General features: G+C 48.0%; 1 protein-coding gene across 11 annotated transcripts in view; it reads left to right on the forward strand.

The window, feature by feature from the left end:
* The window catches only part of NAV2 (neuron navigator 2), a 397,127-nt gene that overhangs the window by 153,489 nt on the left and 222,159 nt on the right, over window positions 1-21,479 (forward strand). For all 11 annotated transcript variants that reach the window (XM_032357750.1, XM_032357752.1, XM_032357753.1 and 8 more), the window contains exons 4-5: window positions 6,541-6,613; window positions 17,656-17,914. In XM_032357750.1, coding sequence (XP_032213641.1) covers window positions 6,541-6,613; window positions 17,656-17,914 — 332 coding nt within the window. The remainder of the gene's footprint in view (window positions 1-6,540; window positions 6,614-17,655; window positions 17,915-21,479) is intronic.

Consider the following 21,479-nt stretch of genomic DNA (forward strand, 5'->3'; position numbering starts at 1 on the left):
GATTAAAGGAAGGAGCTGGGCGAGGCATTACAGCAGCAAGCGCCATCTAGCCCAAGTCCCACATTCTTCAGCTTTCTGTTTCAAAGCTGCCAAGAAGGCTAGAGCTGATGTGCTGAATGGCCAAAAGTGGGGCAGAAGGGGTGGAGCCCCATGTGCTATTGGGCTAGGATGCCTCCATGCATCAGCCAAGCAAGCAGCAACTTTGGGGGCTCACAAGGGGAGATGCTCTTGAACATCTCTCCACCTAAGAGAATTTTAAGTGCCACCTTATAGTTCCCTCATTTCTGGGGTCTTCTAAAATGAAAATCATAATGGCCAGGCTCCACCAGCTCAGTCCCATGGGACTGTGTCTCCAGGACTACACTGTGGCCCATGAAGCATATGATCACGGGCTGGTGCTGGGCCCCAACACTGAGAGAGGTGTCCGAGTAACAATTCAGCTGGACAAATCCTGCGTCAGGTCATGGCCTAGGAATGCAGAGGGAAGAGACAACACAGGTGAGGCAGGCATGTAGGAGAAGCACTTCCCCATAGTTCATTTTGCTTTCTGGCTTTTTGGTTTGGTTTCATGATTGCTCTTTCTTTCTTTCCTTTTTTATTTATTTCTTTTACTTTCTCTTTTCTATTTTTATTCTTGGAAAGGGGCAGAGGAAGGAGTGTCAGAAAGGCATGGTGGCCTGTTGGTTAAGAAGCAGACCTTCCTAATACATGTGACCACAGATGCTGACCTCCCATTCCCATGCCTCCCTATCTCCATGCCCAGCCCAGATGTCACTGGAGCCCCTACTTCAAGGACACTGCTTGAGCCATCCCAAATACAAAATAGCCCAGCTTCCAGCTTTCAGACTGGAAGGGCTTTTCCTGGCTGCTGTTGCCCTGGTAATGGTGGGGAGAGAGTACACTCCAAGGCTTCCCTAAGAACTGGAAGGAGCCTTGCCTTCTCTCTCCTGTGAGTTATTGAAGGTGGCCCTGTGTGGCCAGGCATCTTCTCTTGCTCAGTGTCCTATCTCCTAGCTCTTCTCCTCTGCCTGTTGGCCTCCAGCCATTTTGATTCTGTTTTGGTTATCAGAACGTGGTATGCTGTACATCCTGCATGGAACCTTCAAAGCTGTAGGTTTTACTGGGTTTGGAATGGTCTGTCTCCCCGCTCTCGGGGCCCACTTAACTCTTAGGTCTCAGCTCACATTCCCCTTCAGTCGGTAAATTTTGAGCATCTGCAGTGTGCTCCTCACTGTTCTAGGTGCCTGGGGCCATGTCAGTGAGCAGATGGACAAAAAGCCCTGTCTCTTTGAACCTCCATGCTATCTCTTCCTTAAGAAGTTTTTATTCAGGGGTGCCTGGGTGGCTCAGTGGGTTAAGCATCTGCCTTCAGCTCGGGTCAGGATCTCAGGGTCCTGGGATCGAGTCCTGCATACGGCTCCCTGCTCAGTGGGGAGCCTGCTTCTCCCTTTGCTTCTGCAGCTCCCCCTGCTTGTGCTCATTGTCTCTCTTTTGCCTCTCTCTCTCTCTAGAAAATAAATAAAATCTTTTAAAAAATATAATTTTCTTAAAAAATAATTTTTTTTAAATCCAACCCTCCTCCCCAGTCCCCTGGGTAGATGAGATCTTCTAGTACATGAGAGATGTTGTCTCTTACTTGTGCATTATTGACTTAATGTCCAGTTCCCCCTTCTGTGAGGTCAGGAATTATTCACCACTGTATACCCCGTAGGTGTTCAGTAGGTAGGGAGTCAAGGAATGGATAAATGAATGGAGGAATAATTATTTTTGTTGACAAGTAGCAGCATCAGGTGTGAGGGTCACACTTCAGGAAGGAATTTGTTTGAGCCGATGTATGAGGCTCCTGAGGAAGCTACACTGTGTTTTTAGATGGTCCAGGACTTGCAAGTTCTTACTCAGCCTTGTCGGGGGTCTGGGTCTACCATTCCCAAGGCTCTGGGTATTTCATGACTTTAAAAAATGACTTTAAGCATGCCTGACTTTCATACAGCAGCTGTTTGCCTCTCCTCCCAGGACAGAGATCTCCAAGGGGCCCCAGTGAGAAACTCTTAACTCATGATAACTCGTGCCCCATTTGCTCACACGCCCAAAGCCCCGTCTTCCCCCTTGGGCTGGGCAGTGCCCAGAGGGATGGTCTTCGTTTGCATTTATCATTTTCATGCGCTTTGCACTCAGCTACACTGGTATTCAGAGAAAAATGCTGCCATGACAACTGCTACAACAGATGGTATTTGATCAGTCTCTAAGCTACGGAGGAGATATACAGCCGTTCTTCTGAGGTTTGCATATTTCACTTTATCATGAGACCCAGGCCAGCCTTAACCATGGTTGAAATGTGAAGTTTTCCATTTGCCTCCCAACCCTCCCCCTTCTCTTTCCAGTTGTTTGGCATTTGTTTTGATTTTCCTTGCTCTCTGGCTGTCCTGGGTGGAGATGGGCTCTTGGACATGGGAAGCAAAGACAGCAACGCACACAGTCCGTGGAAGTTGCCCTGCAAGTCTCAAGTACAGAGATTGTTGAGAAACTATCCAGCTTGGGGATGGAGATCCCGACTGAGACTGGGAGGGAGCCCTCACTGTAGCCTCTCTCTCCTGGATCATCATAGTCACAGACGGCACACGGTGAAGGCCACTGTGCATATCTGTCTTGGTCTTGGTTTGTCCCCTTACTCTACCTGTGCCTGTAGCCAACCCCATTCTGCTCCCAGGGTCTCCAAGCCACATTGTGGTCCCACTTATGGGCTTTCCACCTCCTTCCCACCTAAAACTCCAGAAGCTTCTTTCCAGAGCTCTTGGACCCATTTCTATGGCAGCGATGACCGCAGAAGCCTTCTCCCCTGGTGCAAAGTGAGGCTCCCGCCATCCCCCACCCCCAACACTGGAATGTCAGGCTGTGCACAGATTTTTGTCAGCTAATTTTGGAAAGTAGTTTATATTGGCTGCTATGTGTTAATGAACCACTTTGGTCGTATTTACATACTTTGCTGCTTAAGAGCCTTTCCCATCATTCTGCATTCCCAACTCTAATCAGATCTGCCTTCCCAACTCTAATCAGATCTGCCTCTCACCCTGTGTGTCTGGGGAGCACATGCATCCCAGGGCTCATCAGCGCTAGGCACGGGGACACTCTTGTGCTTACTGAGGGCCCCCGGCCAGGCCCTCACTGGGTGTGGTGGCGGTGTGCAGTTTCAGTGGTGCACGAGGATAGATTGCTTGTTTACTGTATGGTACTTGGAAGAAAACCTTAAGGTGAATTTCAGTCACAAGAGAGGCTGGATCAAAGAAACATTCTCCCCTTCTGATCTCCTTCCAAGTGAAGCCAGGAGGTTGGAATCCACATCTGACCCTATTCTGCTTCCCAGCCCCGCTGTCTTCCTGGGGTGCAGATGAAAAGAGCGTGGGTCTCAGCAGCCTTGTCAGGAGTGATTTTTAACCTTAATGGAACGTTATTAAAGAGTGGATTTGAGACTTGAGGAATGTTTTTTGAACTCCTTCTTTGAGCAGAGAAATCATAGTAGAGGGAAAAAATTCAAGGCACTTAATGGGCTTATGAATCGTCTTTTAAATGATGACCCAAGTTCTTATTTTTACTTGTAACATATTCCAGGAGTGTGATGCAACCATCCAGACTCTGTCCCCTGCTTTATCTCCTCTTTAGGAGAAAGCGTTCTTGGTGCCCCTAGACCTTCTCCCTCCACCCAACCAAGGAAGATCCTGATGCTTCCTTTGCTTACATGCTCTGATTCTCCCTGACATGGCTGGGAATTGGGGGGTGTGTCGGATGGCTCTGTGGACCCTTGAGACAAGGGCTATGTAAGTGTGGGCTCCTGGACAGGACAAAGACTCTGCCCTAACGTGGTCAGGAGAACCCAGCACAGTGTCTGGAACAGAGCAGACATCTACAATTATACTGATTGATGAAAAGAATCATAGGTTTCTCAGGCTTCGGACTATTGACCCTTTGGGTAGGATTTTTCGTCCTTATGTGTGTTGTAGGATTTTCAGCAATATCTTTGGCCTCTACCCACTAGATGCTCGTTGCACCCCCCCACACTGTGAGAACACAGAATGTTGCCAGATGTCCCTTGGGGGTGGCAACATTGTTACCCCTTCTCCCAGCACTCTGCCTGCCCTGTGGAGAAATGATCTTGAAACTCTTTGAAAGAATAATAGGGATTTTAAAAAGTAACAGGAGGAAGAAAAATAGTCCAGGTAACCTATTTATAATTATTCATTCCTTTAGTAGAATTTAACATTAAAAGAAAGCCCGGTAGATGGCCAAATTGAAATGAACCAAGGGCTAGCCCAGCAGGAAGAAATTACCATGTACTTTAAAATACAGTATGCATTGAATGCTCCATAAATGTGCCATGTAAATGTGCCTTATGTTCCTTGGAAGAAAATGTCTACAGAATAAGAATGTTGTAGTAGGGCAGTGATTTTCTTGAATACATCGGTGGGGGTCTTTTTTGTTTGTTTGTTTTTAAATCAATGCTACTCTGCCACACTGTTGTTGAAAAAATGTAACCTACCCACATCAGCACACCTCCGTGACGCTTGCCAGGATAGATACCAAGTGTGTACTATTTTTGATTTTACATTAATAGATTCCCAGGCAGTCAGCTTTTTCTTTATCTCAATTCTCACGGGGACAATACTTGCCCAAACCTCACTTATCAGCCATGTGCAAGATACACTGAAGAAGCAGGATAGGATTATTCAAAGGAAAAAGGGATTGAAGAGTTTTATATTTTTATCATGATTTAAATATTAGTCCCTCTGTGGGGGCAACAGATCCTTTTGTGTGATTTTGGTACATTACCATTGTGGGCTGTTGTGGAAATAAGGACTGATAGTTATTTTTCTCAAAATGTAACAGGGGGTAATAACATCTAGAGATCTAATTTTGATTACTTAAAATGTAAGCGGATTGCTTCAAAACGCCTTCCACAGGGGTTCTCCTGCCATTCTTCCTTCTTTCCCCTCCCCTTGCCCTCTAGGATAGCGGCACCTGCTTGTCATCAACAGTCCTTCTGGCTTGGAAGGAAGGAAGAGTTAAAAGCAATCTTGCTTTCCCTCCCCCTTTATATGAAATGATTTTCTGCAGTGGTGGCAGGCATAACCCATAACATCAGCATTTATTTGCCAGAAATTGCATTTTGACCCTTTTTCCAAAGATGATTAAAAAAAAAAAAAAAAAAAGTCTCCCAGATGAGGATCTTTGAGGGTGAGCTGGAGGCTGGGAGAGAGATGGGAACCCCAGCTAAAAACCATAAGGAAGGAGCAGCCTCGGGCTAGGGGTGGAGCGGAGTCTTAGAAGGAGGGCAGTTTGATTGAGGTGCCCCCGTAGCTCAATTTTGTGTTTGGAAGGTCTGAAGACTGGGAGCAGAGAAGGAAAATGCCAGACACAGGGAAGGAGGACATATATTCCAGGAAGACTGTCTTGGAGCCAGACTTTACACAAATTAGACCTCTTCTTGCACGGTAGACTCTGCGCTCTGTGGCTATGAAGTCGCCTTCAGAAGGTCGCTTGGGAAGGGGAAAGGAGAATGGTCACATGGACACTGTGAAAGACAGTCATTTATTCAAGATAAACCCTATGGGTTAAACACCCTTTTGAATGTATAAGAGTGCTGACAGAGCGTAGGAAGTCTGGTCAGGGGCAGGGGAGTTCTCCACTGTGAAATGCAAACTGTGTGAAATTCAAAGATCCTTGTGCCAAGTCAAAAGCGGTTTCTTTTATTTACGGTCACCATTGACATTAATCGAGCCTGAACATTTTCCTGTAGACCAAAAAATCATTAGCCTTGACAAATGAAGTCAAATCAGACCTTTGGGAATGACCTAATTGTTCTTTCCCGAGGGCTGGACGTTTGCTTGCCCTTGGCCGTGGCATCAGCCCTGGCAAGCCTGGGAGGCCTCCCAGACTCTGGCAGGTGGGTTCCTTCTTGTCACAGAACACACAAAGGACAGAGGGGTTCACGGAGGTCACAGCCCTCCCTCGTCATCTGCAATGCCCGCCAGCCTGAGAATTTTGTGAGTAAACACGGCCCCGAGCCCTGCTGAAACTCCCATTCACTGTTTTCACATTTGACAGCGTGCCTCCTTGGTGCTGGAAATTTCTCCCAGCTGCTGGTGGACGGGGTGGGTCTACTGTCCCCTTCATCCCCACCTCCATTTTTCTGGCAGCTGCTCAAATTTTCAGGATAGCTCTAGTGGCAGTGGTACGCATAGGCACTCTCATTCCACTCTGGTTATTTTTGGTAGCCATGAGCAAGCCAGGGCCTTGACTTCTGGAACTGTGTGGTTGGGATATTAGGTAACTTTGCCTTGTGCAAGTACAGACAGGGAGTCCTGACCTGCACCCATCCATCCGTTCATCCATCCATCCATCTGCCGCTGGCACGTCATTTTCCTCGTTACGAACCTTAGTAAATGCACAGTGAATCCTCTCTCCGACATGGTCCTTTGTTCCTGATAAAAGATGGCTCTGAGAACGCTGAACCTTGATTGAGCGTATGTCATTTTTTTTTTTTTCTAGATTGAAAACATAGATGCCTGCTTGAATTTCCTGGCAGCGAAGGGAATAAACATCCAGGGGCTGTCTGCAGAAGGTGAGTCAGAGCACTTGTCATGAAGCTGCCTTTTCATTGTTAGAAATGCCCACCTGTTACTTACTGATGACTTTAATACAGTTAAGCCCAGGGGTGCTGGTGTGCGCTTCTGGCTTTGTTTTCCTCCTGGTTTTGAGGCAGCTCAAGGCCTGTCTAGACTCAACTATGCCAACTTTTTGACACCTAAAGAATCACTCCAGGAATGGAGATCCCACCAGGCCGGCCGGTGTCTGCTAGACACAGAGGAGGGGGTACTCGAGACGCAGCCGCTTCTCTGGAGGAGGGCTTAATCCAACAACGCAGATTTGATTCACCCGGCTAGCAATTCAGTTAATTATTAAGCTGGGCCTTATCTGTGGGAGAGAGAACACTTAGCCACAGCTTATATTTAAATTGCACCGTTCCCAGGGAAAAATGCAGAGTCCTTATCTCTTGCTTTTCTTAGAAGAAGCAGCGGCTTTTCTTAGTTCAAAAAAAAAAAAAAGAAAGAAAAGAAAACACGTGATATATTAATGAGAGGCTGCGTTTTGACATCCTGATTAGTTTTTAATTAACTCCAATTGGGTGGCTAATTAGCACATTAGCGTGTGCTGGTGGTTTGCTATTCAATTAAGTATTGGTCTGGAGATGGCTGGTCCGAGTTCTCAGCCGCCTCGGGCAACGTCTCGCCCTGGAATCTTCCGCGCGCTCTCCGGTTTGTAAATACAGGCAGCTGCCAGCCCAGACGCGGCCACAGGCCTCGGCAGCCTCCCAGCCTCATTAGGCTGCACCTGCCTCCAGTTTTCCCAGAACAGGTAAAGCAGTTTGGGTCTCACGTGACCCCACCTTTCCCTAGCAAGATTGAGTTCTTGAAAAGATGCCTATTAACATCGATTCTGGTGGTCAGGATGGGGAGGGGGTGGGCAGTGAGGAAGGAAGGAGCCCAGTGGAACAGGTAAGTTTGCAAGTGTGGCCAACTTGGGGCTCGTTCCTTGCCTCTGCCCTGCTGCGCGGTGAGAGCTTGATTTTCCTGGCTGTGTGAACGGTACTGGGGGTGGGCGGCTACTCCTGATGCCTTGTGGGTGTGTGGTGCTGTGTCTGAATGTGACCTCTCCGATGCTGGGCCTGCCCCGGGTCAGGGGTGGACACACTGCTTGCAGAGGTCTCCATGGCACATGTCAGCTGGTCAGCCCTAACCCCGGCTCTGAGAGGGGGGATCCTCGGAGGATTCCTTGGCCCTGGGGGATGGGCCCTCCTCTGTGGGGATGAGACCTGGGCTCCATGACCCATGGAATGCAGCTTGCTGGGGCGTGGTGGGGCTTGGTGTGGGGTTTCCATGGATAGGTGGGGAGATGCAAATTCCCATTCTGAGGAACATCATTTCCTTCTGGTAAAGCCTTGTTGTGTTGGCGGGTGGGTGGCACTCACAGGCTCCTCGTGCTTTCTGGAAGGGGTCAGACCCCAGGCCTGTGCCCCCCTCCCCCCTCCCCAGCAGAGTATCAGCAGGGCCTTGCCCAGAGTCCTGCTCAACAGAAAGGGCTCTAGGGGATGTGGACTCCATGTAAGTCACCTTCATCCATGTGGCCTGAAGGTGACACCTGGCCCCTGTGCCATCTATCTGCGTGTTTTCCTGTGCTCTGCCTCGGTTGTCCCCCTGAACCTACCCCGTCCTCTTGATAACTTAAGGCACAGATTATTCAGTAAGTACTTGTTGAATAAAGAAGTACCATCCGCACTTCTCGGGCTTGTCTGTGAAGCAGCTCCAGCGCCTTCAGCTGAAGTGGGGACGCATAAAAGCTGGAATGTACAGATGACAAAAGTTGACTTAAAGAGGTGCTGAGTGACATCCTCAAAGCCTGTAGCTAGTGAGCAGCAGAGGCAGAGCTGACCCGGGTCTCTGTGATTTCAGAACTCCTGTTCCTGGTGTCTTTGGGGACAGCAGAAGGATAAAGTCGAGGCATGTCATGTACAGGTGAAGGAAACCAGAAAAGATCTAGAACTTTCTTGGCCAGAACACTGTCTCAAAAGATGAGGCCTATCAGGGACTCCCTCAGCTCCAGCCTTGCCTGTGTTAGGATGTGTCCTGTGGGGGTCTCTGAGCACAGAAGATCCCACCAACCCAGTGTGTTGAGGTGTCTGTCATTGGGGCACAGCCGGGAAGTGGCTTCATGGTGTTTCAGTAATGGCCCCCCAACTGTGTGATGTGGAACCCCTCATCTTTCCTGCTGAGTCGATACTCACTTTCTGACATCTTGGCCAGAATACATAACTCATCAGTCACGGTCCATTATTAGAACAGTTTTATGTTAATGCTTATGATGGTATTGTTTTGGTTTTTTTAAATGTTTAACTTAAATTCAGTTTAATTAACATATAGTGTATTATTAGTTCCAAGAATAGGATTTAGTGATTCATTAGTCGCATACAATATCCAGTGCTTATTACATCATGTGCCCTCCTTAATGCCCACCTCTCAGTGACCCCATCCCCCTATGTACCTCCCCTCCAGCAACCCTCAGTTTGTTTCCTAGAGTTACCAGTCTCTTATATTTTGTCTCAACTCTGTTATCTTATTTTTCCTTCCCTACCCCTGTGTTCGTTTGTTTTGTTTCTTAAATTCTACACATGAGTGAAATTATATGGTATTTGTCTTTCTCTGACTGACTTACTTCACTTAACATGATACCTTCTAGTTCCACTAATGTTGCTGCAAATGGCAAGATTTCATTCTTGTTGATAGCCGAGTAATATTCCATTGCATATATATATATATACCACATCTTCTTTATCCATTCATCTGTTGATGGACATCTAGGTTCTTTCCATAGTTTGGCTATTGTGGACATTGCTGCTATAAACATTCAGGTGCACATGCCCCTTCAGATCACTACGTTTGCATCTTTAGGGTAAATACCCAGTAGTGCGATTGCTGGGTCATAGGGTAGCTCTATTTTCAACTTTTAGAGGAACGTCCATGCTGTTTTCCAGAGTGGCTGCACCAGCTTGCATTCCCACCAACAGTGTAGAAGGTTCCCCATTCTCTGCATTTCTCATCAACATCTGTGATTTCCCGAGTTGTTCATTTTAGCCATTCTTACTGGTGTGAGGTGGTATCTCACTGTGGTTTTGATTTGTATTTCCTTGATGCTGAGCGATGTGGAGCATTTTTCATGTGTCTGTTGGCCGTTTGGATGTCTTCTTTGGAGAAATGTCTTTTCATGTCTTCTGCCCATTTCTTGATTGGATTTTTTATTTTTGGGGTGTTGAGTTTGATCAGTTCTTTATAGATTTTGGATACTAGCCCTTTATCTGATAAGACATTGCAAATACCTCTTCCTATTCCATAGGTTGCCTTTTATTTTGGGTCTTGTTTGCTTTTAAACTGCAGTTTCACATTCTGCTCACTGCTCTTTTTCACCCACATACCCCAAAGAAGTGGCTTTGGAAGATTAGAGAGGGGGAGGGGGACCTGGGTGACTCAGTCAGTTAAGTGATCAACTCTTTATTTTAGCTCAGGTAATGATCTCAAGGTTATGAGATTGAGCCCCACATTTCTCTGCCTCTCCCCTCCAACACCCCAGCTCGCTCTCTCTCTCTCTCTCTCTCTCTCACACACACACACACACACACACACACACTCGCTCACTTTGTTCTCTCTCTCTCTCTCTCTCTCTCAAAAAAAAAATTAATTAAAAAAAAAACCAGAAAAAGAAGAAGATTAAAGAGGGATCAGGGCCTAATGACTTCTCCCCCTCCCCTCTTTTCTTTGTCTGAGCCTCTAGAACTGGGGCAGATAAAGCAGGCAAAATTCTGCTGGTTGAAGTCACTGCCCTCTTCTTATAGAGCTGTAATTGCTCCTGTCCCCAGGCCAGAGTATCTGCATGCCCCACTGACCACGGACTTGCTCTCATGCTGTTCCCGGCACATTAGTAGTCTTTTGTGAGATTGTCTAGCAATTCTGGCTCACCCTCAGTGGGTAGCATTTATATCTGGTCCCCCCCCCCCAATTCAAGCCCCTTATGGTCCCCAAATAAGGTGGTCCTAGTGAGACTGTAGAGCCCAGTCTCTTCACCCCTGTATTACACACTACAGAACTGGTAGAATGAGTGGCCTCCATCTTCCACTTAGAGTAGGTAGAACAGTCCTTCTGTCACCTGGAAGCCCCCACCATGTAGTTTCTCTCCAACTCTTTACTCCCCGATTTAGGTGGCCAAAGAGGCAGATCTGCCAAGTCCGTGCTGAGCGGATGTCCAGCCAGGGCCAGGAATGCCAGTACCCGACTTGGAGTGATTCTCTTGGCCCCTCTACTCCTTTGTCTTCAAGGAGCACAAGGACCTCACCTCCTTTTCCTTGGCGGGGGGAAGAAACTGATCATGAGACATTGCCACCTTCCCCCACTCTGCGACACTTTCTCACCTAGAAAGATCTAGATTTTGGGGGGGTTGTGGGTTTTGTTGCTTTTTTTGTCCATTGAGGCATTTTATTTGCTTGTATGTATTACACCCCTAGAAAAGGCATCCCAGAATTTTCCCTCCTGTGTGTTTTCACCTTGCTGTTTCATGGTCCATGATGGCAGCGAGGTCGTCCATACAACGAAACCAGACTGGCGGATGAGAGCAGATATTTCTGCTCTTTTTCTAAATCTTTGAGTTTTACATTAGATCTAGTGCTCATCACTCCACCCTTGTTTAACCTGCCTCGAGGTTCACAACAACGTTCCCAGGTCTGTGACCATCAGTGATTTCAAATTCGCTAATGTAAGCATGCTTCATCATCGCAGCGAGAAACCGGAGAACCGTTTTCTGGAGCATGGCCTTGGAGAGAGCCCACCTTCGGAACATGACCTGGTGTTTGCCTCTCTTTTCAGTATTATTAATGCTGTTGAGGGCATCTGCCAGGATGTTCATGTGTAATTCATGGGCAATCCCATTACAGTGACCCAGGAAGATGGCAGAAAGAATCCTCTAGATCTTACCTTGGCTTTTGAGGTTGGGGGATAATGATGGTGTTTGTTGGTGAGACAAATTCTGGACTAGTGCGGTCTTGGAGGAAGGTGACTGGCCCACGCTTTTGTCAACTCCTTGAACTTCTAGAGGAAGGACGCTTTTTATCCTCAAATGGGCTTTTTTCACTTTATTCAATTTCAGGATTACAAGAAACCTCTCACATGACATACTGTTAAATTATAGGACTAGAAGCCGTTTATGGAGAACCCATGTGCCAGTCAGTGAGCTAAGTGCTGTACGTGTTTTATATCTTATTTAATCCCCCCAACTTTTTGAGATCAGTATTCATTTTGTCCCCATCATACAGAGGAGGAAACTAAGGCCCAGAGAGATTAAGTCCCACATGGGAAAAGGGAGGCCCACAAGGTCAGCGGTGGCTAAGATACTCATCTGTTTCAGAGGCCTGGTGTTCTTGTCTCTCCTCACAGTCTTAACCACCTGCCTAATTACTAGAAAAGCATTATTGTGTTTAAGAAATAATGTAGTTTTAATGCTTTTTGTTTTCCTTTTGAAGATGGTTGAGTGCCCTGAGGCTCCTCCTCTGATGAAAACCATGGGCGGTTGGAAAACCCCATATGTACTTCTCCGCCCTCTTCCAGCGACTAAAACAGGATTTAGAACCTCGGGAGGGTGTATGCACCTGTCCTTGAAACATTGCAGCAGATCATACCCTGCCCCAACCTGCCCGATAGAGGACCACAGAGCGCCTTTGTTCCAGGGTAGAGGCTGCGGGCCCAGGGGAATCCCCATGGAGACAGCACTGGTTTGGGACACTTACCCTGGACTAGGCCTTCTCACCCGCCCCTTCTGTGTTCGACAGTTGGAACCATCCGGTATCGTGGGCGCTTGGTCCTCACCCTAACCTGGGTGATTTTCAAGATCCCTTCAACCCCTCCCCGACACACACTCCACGAGTCATGACCATCTGTAAACCTGTCCAGTGGGGAAAGATAGTTTTTACCCTTGGGAGCTTTGCAAACACCTGGCCCTGAGCCTGCCCCCCAGTAATGGAGGCGTGAAGGTCTGGCGGGTGAGGCCTATCCAATTTAGTTCAGCAAACATTTGCTGGACATGTCCTATATACCAGGCATAATCTCAGCCATACAAACTTCGCTCCAATTTCCATTAGTAAGAGAGCTGGGCTACTGGTACGTACACAGTAGTGACAAAGAAAGCCAGTGACTAGCTTGGCTTGGGGGCAGTCAGGGGGATTGACAGAGGCAGTGGGATTTCGCCGGGGTTTGACAGGATACAGAGGCGTTCACCAGACAGGAAAGAAGATGGGAAGTCCAGACAGAAGACAAGGCATAGGTAGTATGACAGGACTGAAGACCCCCTCTTTATCAACCTTGAGGACTGGAGGAGACAGAGGCAGGAAGATCCTGCCAGGTGCCTCCAGGAAGGAGTGTATGATTTTGGACTGAAGTTGGTTGCTGACCTGATGAGTTCAGACCTGGTTTGGCCAGAAACCTAGATGTTGAGCTTGTTCCCCTTTTCGTCTGAGCCAGAAAGCTCAGGTCTTTCTGGTCCGTCGCAAGAAAAGCAGCAGGTGGGTTGTTTCCATTTTCTCCTACCCACAATCACCTGTGTGGCAGGGAGTGGACCTGATTCTGTTCCTTACCAGAAGGGGCCTGTAGGCTCTCCCACACCCTTCATCCGTGCCACTTGCCCCGTGGGTGTAGCCATCGACCAGCTTGGTGAACAGGACACAGAAGGGCTGCGGGAACGGGGTGGGAAGTTCTGTGGGGAGTGTAGGTTATGCTGATGGAGGAGCAATGCCTCAGAACCCACAGTCCTGGGTCAGCTGCGTAAGTTGGACGGCGCTGTGAGTTAAGAGAACTGGATAGGAATTCTGACTCCACGGTCTGGTCTGAGCTGGCCCTGCCTTCCTCTGGCTTCTGGCCCATTCTTCCCTACAAAGCAGATTTCTTTGTATTAGATGATCCCGTGTTGGTGCCTTTGTAAACCAGATCTGAGGTTTCAGTAATGCTGGAAGAAAAGGACTCTGTTTTTCCTATCCTTCATGCCTGGTGTCCCTGTACAGTATCTGGGCACATTCATACCAGCTGGTGGGAGCAAAGAAATCAGTCAGAACTGGAGGGAATTAAAGCGTCCAGGTGCTACTGAATTTATTGGGAATGGAAAAATGACTGCTGTAGCCCGTTCAGCGGACGTGGGTGTGGCCACAAACAGAAATGCCATCAGGGTTCTCAGGCAGAGGTAGACACCAGCTAGCTAGTGTAGAGTCCATTCTAGCTAGGTCTGTGGTTTTTCCCTTTCTCTAGAATTCTAGAATGAGGACAGCTGATCCAACATAAAATGATACTCTTTTTCCAAATTTTGGGAAATGTCATGAGGGAAACATTTTTTTGTGGGCCGATGGATTGTGTCGTTTGCTGGTTGGTGCCACCCGCTTACCAGGCCTCGTGGAATGCAGACACACTCCCCTCGGAAATGTGGGGAGAACACAATTCCAGCTATTTTGGGTACTGTCTGTTGTAGACCACCCATGGCAAAAAACTTTGTGGCTTCCAACCCCAAACAGAGCATCTGCACCTCTCCAGTTTTTGTGCTCTGCGAAGAAAAGGGAATAGTCCAGACATCACCACCTGGGGAGCGGGCCTGGAAGATGTGGTCTGTCCATGCAACTGGGGGTTACTCAGCAATGCGGAGAACGAAACTAATGACAAATGCTCTAATGTGGGTCATTTAAAAACATGTTCCGTGGAAGAAGCCACATGCAAAAGACTACATATTACATGGCTCCCCTTCCAGGAAGTGTCCAGAAGAGACAAAGCTTGTAGAAACAGGAAGCAGATTCGACATTGCCTGGGAATGGGTTTGGGAACTGACTGTGGATGAGCCAGAGGACTCTGTTTAGGGTGATGGGAATAGGCAAAGGTGACAGACAATTCACTGAAGTGACTGAAAATCATAACCCACTTAATTTTCTGGATACAAATTGCCCCTGGGTAAAGCTGTTTAAAAAAGAAATGGGGACCACCTGGGTGGTTAGGTGTCCCATCTCTTGATTTTGGCTCAAGTTGTGACCTTAAGGTTGTAAGTTCAAGCCCTGTGTCAGGCTCCTTGCCAGGCTTGGATAGTCAGCTTCAGATTCTCTCTCTCCCTCTCCCTTCCCCCATCCCAGCAGGCACATGCATGTGAGGGCTTTCTTTCTCAAACCAAAAAAAACCCAAATCGGAAGTTCCCCATTGTCTTTTGTCTAATATGAGATCATTCCTGGTTAATTTCCTTCTCCATGCCTGTGCCTGTGGCCTCAGGGGGAAAGAGCAGGGGGAATGGGCAGCTTCTTAGTCTTCCATTAGGGACAGAGCCCTGTGGTGAGTTCTGAGGAGGCTGTAGGTAGAGGGGCCGTATTTTCTGAACCAAAATGGGAAGTCGAGTCAGGCACCGTCCTGGGTGCTTGGCACGCATTTTCTCATTCAGTGGTCACTTAATTCTCGTAACAAGCCTGTGGGAAAGGTGCAGTTTGGCATATGCCCGTTTTAAAGAAGGAAACGGAGGCCCCAAGAGGTTGAGTCTTCTGAAAATTCAGTCTATAAATGATGAACTTTCGAGATTCAAACCCGGGTCTTTCTGGCTCAAAAAATCAGTGATCTTTATCATGAAAATCCCCCCCTGCCAAGAAGAAGTATATGTGTGGGAAGACTATTTTTTTGACGGAGAAAGCAATGCTTAGGAACTGATGCTGAGTTATGAACAGTAAGGGACTCAGCAACTGCAGTGGGTAGAGAATACGACAAAGCTGTCTCTTTTTGCCCTGGCTTGGACTGGCCTGCCAGGAGATGCTGATGTGGACATGCTTGCCTCTCGCAGGGAACAACCCGTCTGCCCCTGCGTGTGCTGAATCTTTATAGTTCCTCCCTTCTTTGTTGTTCTTACGTGGTTCTAAAAAATGTATTCTGGAATGTGCCAAACATTCCATAATCATAGAATACTTACAGAAGGATAAGGAATACTTATATGCCCACCAGCTAGCTTAATAAATAAAACATTATCTGCTTGTGCTTTTAAATTTACCACACATGATGGGTAGACAAGTAAAGCCAAGTTACACAGTGTGGAGAGACCAGGCTTTGAGAGGGAAAAACCTAGATTCAAATCCCAAATCCCAGCTTCGTAATGTATTTCCTTGGAGAGGTCCTAAAACCATTCTGAGATGCTGTTTTTCTGTACAAGAGGGACGTTAACACTCACTTCCCAGATTGTAGGGATTGAATGAGATCATGCTTATTAAGAGCTTAACCTGATACATACTAATTAGTGGTAGTCCTTGTTCTTATAAACTGTATAACCTGGTAATGATCAAAGGTACTAAAAATAAATCTTACATAGATTTCGCCAATCCCCATGATTAGCCCTACTTTCTCCCTCCTGTGACTTTAATTTTGAGGCAGCAAATGGTTCCCCAGGTTCTTTAACAGGTGCTAACCTGCATGCCAGCTGAATGACCTCCAGAACCTGGGGGTCTCCGCCAGCTCTATGGGGCTTTCTCTGCTCCCCAGATTGCACAAGATAGTTTATAAGCATCCTCCTTTGCCCAGGCCAGTCCTAGCTTATACCTGACCCCCTGGCCTAATTAAAAGCTCCCCCCTTTCACTCTCAGAAGCATCATGATTTGCATGATAAGTCCCAAGATGACCCCAGTAAAAACTGTTTCTAAAGCACGAGCCCAGACCTGTATGGGAATCTCATCCAGGATTCGGGGGGGGGGGGGGGCGTTATTAGCAACCAGGTCCAGAGAAGGCCTTCACTGTTCACAGTGCGCTTACACAGATAGGCTCTGACTGCATCTGTAGGACAACCTTGTGTGATGGGAAAGCTGTGTCGGTATTGCCAGTGAAGTGCAGCAAGCCACATTGTGTTGTCAGTTGTGATCTCCATTTCTTGGGGCAGTCATTCAGCCTGGCCTGCTCGATCACGATCACGCCCAGGACACTGGCAGGCCTGCAGGGATTGGGATTTGTTTCTGAAAGGATCCCATTCATACCCTCTGCCCTGCAAGGGTCCTGTCTCTTCCCGGCCCCAGGGCTAACCTGGATGTGTGCATTCCCCACACAGGGGATGTGCCCCTTCCTCCACCCCACTCCTTCTAACCCCCTCGCCAGTTCAGAGAAGGAAATTAAGCCTCTGATAAAAGCAAAGCAGAGGGAGCCCCCAAGATTCCTTCTTCCTGTCCCTCAGGCTGGGTGGCCCTATTACTTTACCCTCAGAATCGGTTCAGGCCCCGGCCATTGCATCTGGTGTTAAAAGAACATAAAAGAAGGGATTCCCCAAGGAGAAACACCCTCCATCCATAGCCTCTGCCTGTGAATAAATATTTTATTCCTTCACAGCAGCTTTTTATGCATGCCTTGAGGCAAATGCATTTTAACAGCTAAAAAATTGTGTTTGGAATAAAAATTTTCTTACCCTCACTCTGTTCTGTTTTTTTTTTTTTTTTAATACAGAATTTTGTGTGAGTTCTTTATGAAAGCAAGTCCGCTATGGCCGATCCCCACACCCATCCCACATGAGTGATTTAGTAGACAAGGGAGACACAGAGCCATGTGTCTGAGAGAAGGATGATTTGGGTCGAACGGAGTGAGGATTTCTGAGTGGGGTGGGAATCCCTTGGCGTGCACGAAAGTGGCTGGGGGCACAGAGCATGGACTGCGCCAAGCTGCCAAGTGGAGACCAGCGAGTCTCCCCTCAGTGCTTGGGGAGCACCTCTGTCCCGGATTGGTTGCTTTGCCTGAGAACAAGCACGGTCTTGCTCAGGAGTCTGACTTTTTCTGGTCGTGTCCTTGCTGAGAATTTCCTCCTGGCACCTGCCAGACATCCAGTTGTAACTTGCCTCGTGTATCCGCTCTAATCCCAGTCGGGGAGAAGCAGCTAATTTCTTTGTGGCCGAGGCCTGACTTCCCCCCGACGGGGATCCCCGGGGAAGTGTTGAGGAAACCCGTCCTGTCCTGGAGAAATGAAACCCGTGAGCGAGAAAGGGCTCCCAAGCTGGGACTCTGTGTCTAAAAGCATCTCTTTCTTCTTATCTTGCAGAAATCAGGAATGGCAACCTCAAGGCCATCCTAGGCCTCTTCTTCAGCCTCTCCCGCTACAAGCAGCAGCAGCAGCAGCCCCAGAAGCAGCATCTCTCTGCGCCGCCACCGCCCGCCGTGGCCCAGGCGGCCGGGGCCCCCTCCCAGTGCCAGACTGGCAGCCCTCAGCTACAGGGGCCGGCCACCCCCCAAGCCCCAGGCCAGCCTCTCCAGCCGGCGACACATCAGCAGTCAAAAGCGCAAGCCGAGATGCAGTCCAGGTGGGGGCTCCCCGCTGCCCTGTGACTCCATGGTCCCCAGGGCGCCCTTCCCCCACCCTCTCCCACCCCCACCCCCCCGCCCCACTGCAGCTGAGGCCGGGAATGTTCTCCTTTGGGCCCCTTCTGTGCTGAAGACTACTGGTAGTGGGGGGGATTAGCCTGACCTTGGACCGGATGTGGCGGGGCTGCCTCCTGTGCCTGGCGGAGATGTGCACTTTTAGAGGTCGGACTGGCCAGCAGCCAGAGCTAATGAGCTGCTCTTGCCTAGCTCTGGCCTGTGTTGCACATGCTCCTAGGCAATGAACAGCCCCGAAAATAGACTTCAGACTGGTTTTGCATGTTTGCCTGTAAGCTGGGTGTTCGGTGTTCTATGCGTGACTCATTCTGCTTAGTGGAGGCAGAATTCCTTCTGTAGATGCCTCTGCTGCACCAGAAGAGAAATATCTAGAGCACAGAAGAAAGATGGGCAATGCTTAGCAAGGAAGGGGGCAGCCGCCTTCCCAGAGAGGGCCAGGGACTGGGTTTTGTTAACCTTGCGAGAGTGGTTAGCGGCCTCAGCTGTGGTCCTCTGTTTTGTAAGATTAGGGTGTGAGTGTTGCTCACGTTCCCCGGGGGCTGATGCCTGCCAGTGGAGCTCTCGGTGTAGGATGATATGCAAGCACAGGGTCAGGGTGCTTACCACCTACTGGGTTACACTGGGAAAAGTTGCACTCCTCAACGACTCTGCAGAAGATCGCCTTGTAGAACATTTGTTTTAATGGCGGACGGGGAAGAACGGGGATTTGGAGCTAGAAGATTTTTGACTTACAGTAAAATTCTAGAGAAAAGTCCACAGTAATTGTTTAAAGCTGTAAACCTTTAGTTAGCAAATCATCTAAATGTCACTAATTAAATTGATTGCTTGGTTTCACTTAACATGTGCTGCAGAGTAATGACTTTTGCTTTCCAGTCCCCCCAAAGCACCAGTGTTCATAACTATAGGGTTTCTTGCACACGTTTGTACCCTCAGCAGCCTGTCATAGTTGGACAAAGCACAGAACAGTTCCAGACAAAACAGGTGCCTTATAGATGTTTACCGCTTTTTCCTTCCCCTGAGAAGTGCTACTTCCCACTTGTGATGGTGTTAAAACCAGCAGTGATGGATGTGTTATAAATCCCCTCATTAATTATCTAATTATATCCAATTTACATTATGGAAATTTATAGGCAAGCAGAAATGCCTGGACTAGTAATGAGGAACAGAGAGCCAGGCAGCGAGCCCCTGCACCTGACCTGAAGAACCACCTGAGTGCGAGCCATCCTCTGATCAGAGGTCCCTGATGGCCCTGGGTGATTGAATGACCAGGATCTCATTGCCCACACTGTATTCTACAGGGTGCTTATTCCCTGGATGGTAACTTGCAGGAGAAGGGCTCCATAAGGGGAAAAGTTGGTAAATAATCTGGGTTGAGTTGTTAGAACTGTTACTACGGGTCTACTCAGCTCCTTGAATCTGCCAAAAATGCATTCATTTGTTTAGTTAGTGTTTGGATGCCTTCTGTGTGCCAGGCACTGTTCTAGGCACTTGGGGTTCAAAGATGAATGAGACCACTAATGTGCCTACTCTTTGGATTTTCCTGGAGGAGGCAGGAAAATAGGGAAGAGAACTATCAGATAGTGCTACTACAATAAGAGGATGGGATTCAGAAGGATTAGGTTGATAATTTAGGTTGGACTGCTAGGAGATTCTCTCTGGGAATATGACACCAGAGTAGAGATAGGGATGACATGGAGCAAGCCATGTGAAGTTTAGGTGTAGAATAGATCAGCCAGAGGTTGCAGCTGGTACAAAGGCCCTGTGGTGTAAGAGACAGCGTGACAGGTTGGAGGACCAGAAAGAAGGCTGGTGTGGCTGGAGCTCAGTGGGTGAGGAGAGTTGGACAATGTGACGAGCAAAGCAAAGCCTCCATCTACATGGAAGATAGTATGACTGGTGGTCCCTGCAGTAGCCTAGTGCCGTGACCCTGAGGTCCAATCACAGAGTGCTAGCTAAACTGGGGAAAGAGTTTGCATTTCATTTTATAGGTAGCAGGAAGCCACTGGGGGTTCTTGAGCAGAAGAGAGACTTCATCTGATTTAGAGTTAAAAAAATCTTCTTAGCTCCTCTCTGGATAATAAGACTAGGAAGCCTAGAGATGGAAGGAAGGACCCCAGGTAAGAGGCTCCTGTAGTCCTCCAGGGGATGGTGCTTGGACCAAGGGGTGGAGCAGATCTGTTGATGGACCACTTCACGAGGTGAGCCAACAGGGCTGTAAATCGATGGACAGGCTGGAGTGAGGGAGAGCATCACAGATAAAGCCTAGATTCCTGACGTGAGCAGTGGTAAATGGTGCTATTTATGGAGGCGAGGGAGCCTGAGAGAAGAGCACGTGTGCACTGTGAATCTTCAGAAGGGGCGGTAGAAAGCATTCCTCCAACTTAGCCTCAGAACTTACTTCATAGATCTTCTCACTGCATACAAGGAAGTTGAGCAACGCCGGGCTTGTGTCACTAAGCTAGGCTAGCCCGAGGCACCCACTCCAGTGGAAGGCGTATGTTTTCTTAAGAAAACCAGATGTTCCAGTCAGGACACCCATCTCCCAGTAAGAAGAAACACTCTACTGTTAATAAAGGCTTTACCTAAAGAAGAGCCAAACTTACTTAAGCCAGGATCCATTTATTCCAGAGTGATTCTTAACCATCATGGCCCCCTGACTCAGTACTGTGATGACATGGATTGGCCTTTGGAGTAGCTCTGTGTCCTCCCTCATCCTTTATCTGGCCCAGATTGGGTTAGTTCCACAGGTGAATGGTTTCCCACATTATATACTGATTCTAATTTTACTTCCAAAGGATGATCATATCCTCAAGTTCTAGGGATCTAATATCCCATGCTTACGCTCTGGCTATAAATTTAAGAATAGTAAAATGGCAACACTGGCTTAGTTCCACTGTATTTCTATCCCACATTTTGTCTTTGGTAACCAGAGCCCCAAGGGTAATGGTTCGGACGCTTGATCATTGGTGACAAATGTTGGCGCAAGCCCGGAACGCCAAGTTCCAGTCCCCTGTTAGAACTGTGCCAGATACAAACATGCCTAAACACTGCACCTCTTGGGATAGGAAATGCTAAAACCTGGCAGCTTTTCCATGAAATTTGTTAAGAAAGGAGTCGTGGAAGCTGGCAAAGGCAATTTGAGCTGCTGGCATGAGGGAATCCGAGCAACTCCTCCATGATGGCCCAATGGAGACTCACGTTTACCTCTTCGCTTCAGCTCTTCTCATTCATCCATGTGAGGCCAAGAACTTGATCCACATTTTAGCTCCTGAAATTCCTTGCCAGTGCAGAGTCCAGGAGAGGAGCCCAGTCCCCAAGACTCATTTTCCTTTCCATCTATGTCTACCATATGTATTACTAATATTCAACTGGTCAGGAAAAATCCTGGTAATTGCTTCATTTCTTTTCTTCTTCTGTATTCTCTCTTCTCTCTTCCTTTACTTCCAGAGTCTAGTAACACCAACATTGTCTTTCTCACCTGAGACTGCT

This window comes from Mustela erminea, chromosome 9 (assembly GCF_009829155.1).
Source record: "Mustela erminea isolate mMusErm1 chromosome 9, mMusErm1.Pri, whole genome shotgun sequence".
NCBI classification, from domain to species: domain Eukaryota; kingdom Metazoa; phylum Chordata; class Mammalia; order Carnivora; family Mustelidae; genus Mustela; species Mustela erminea.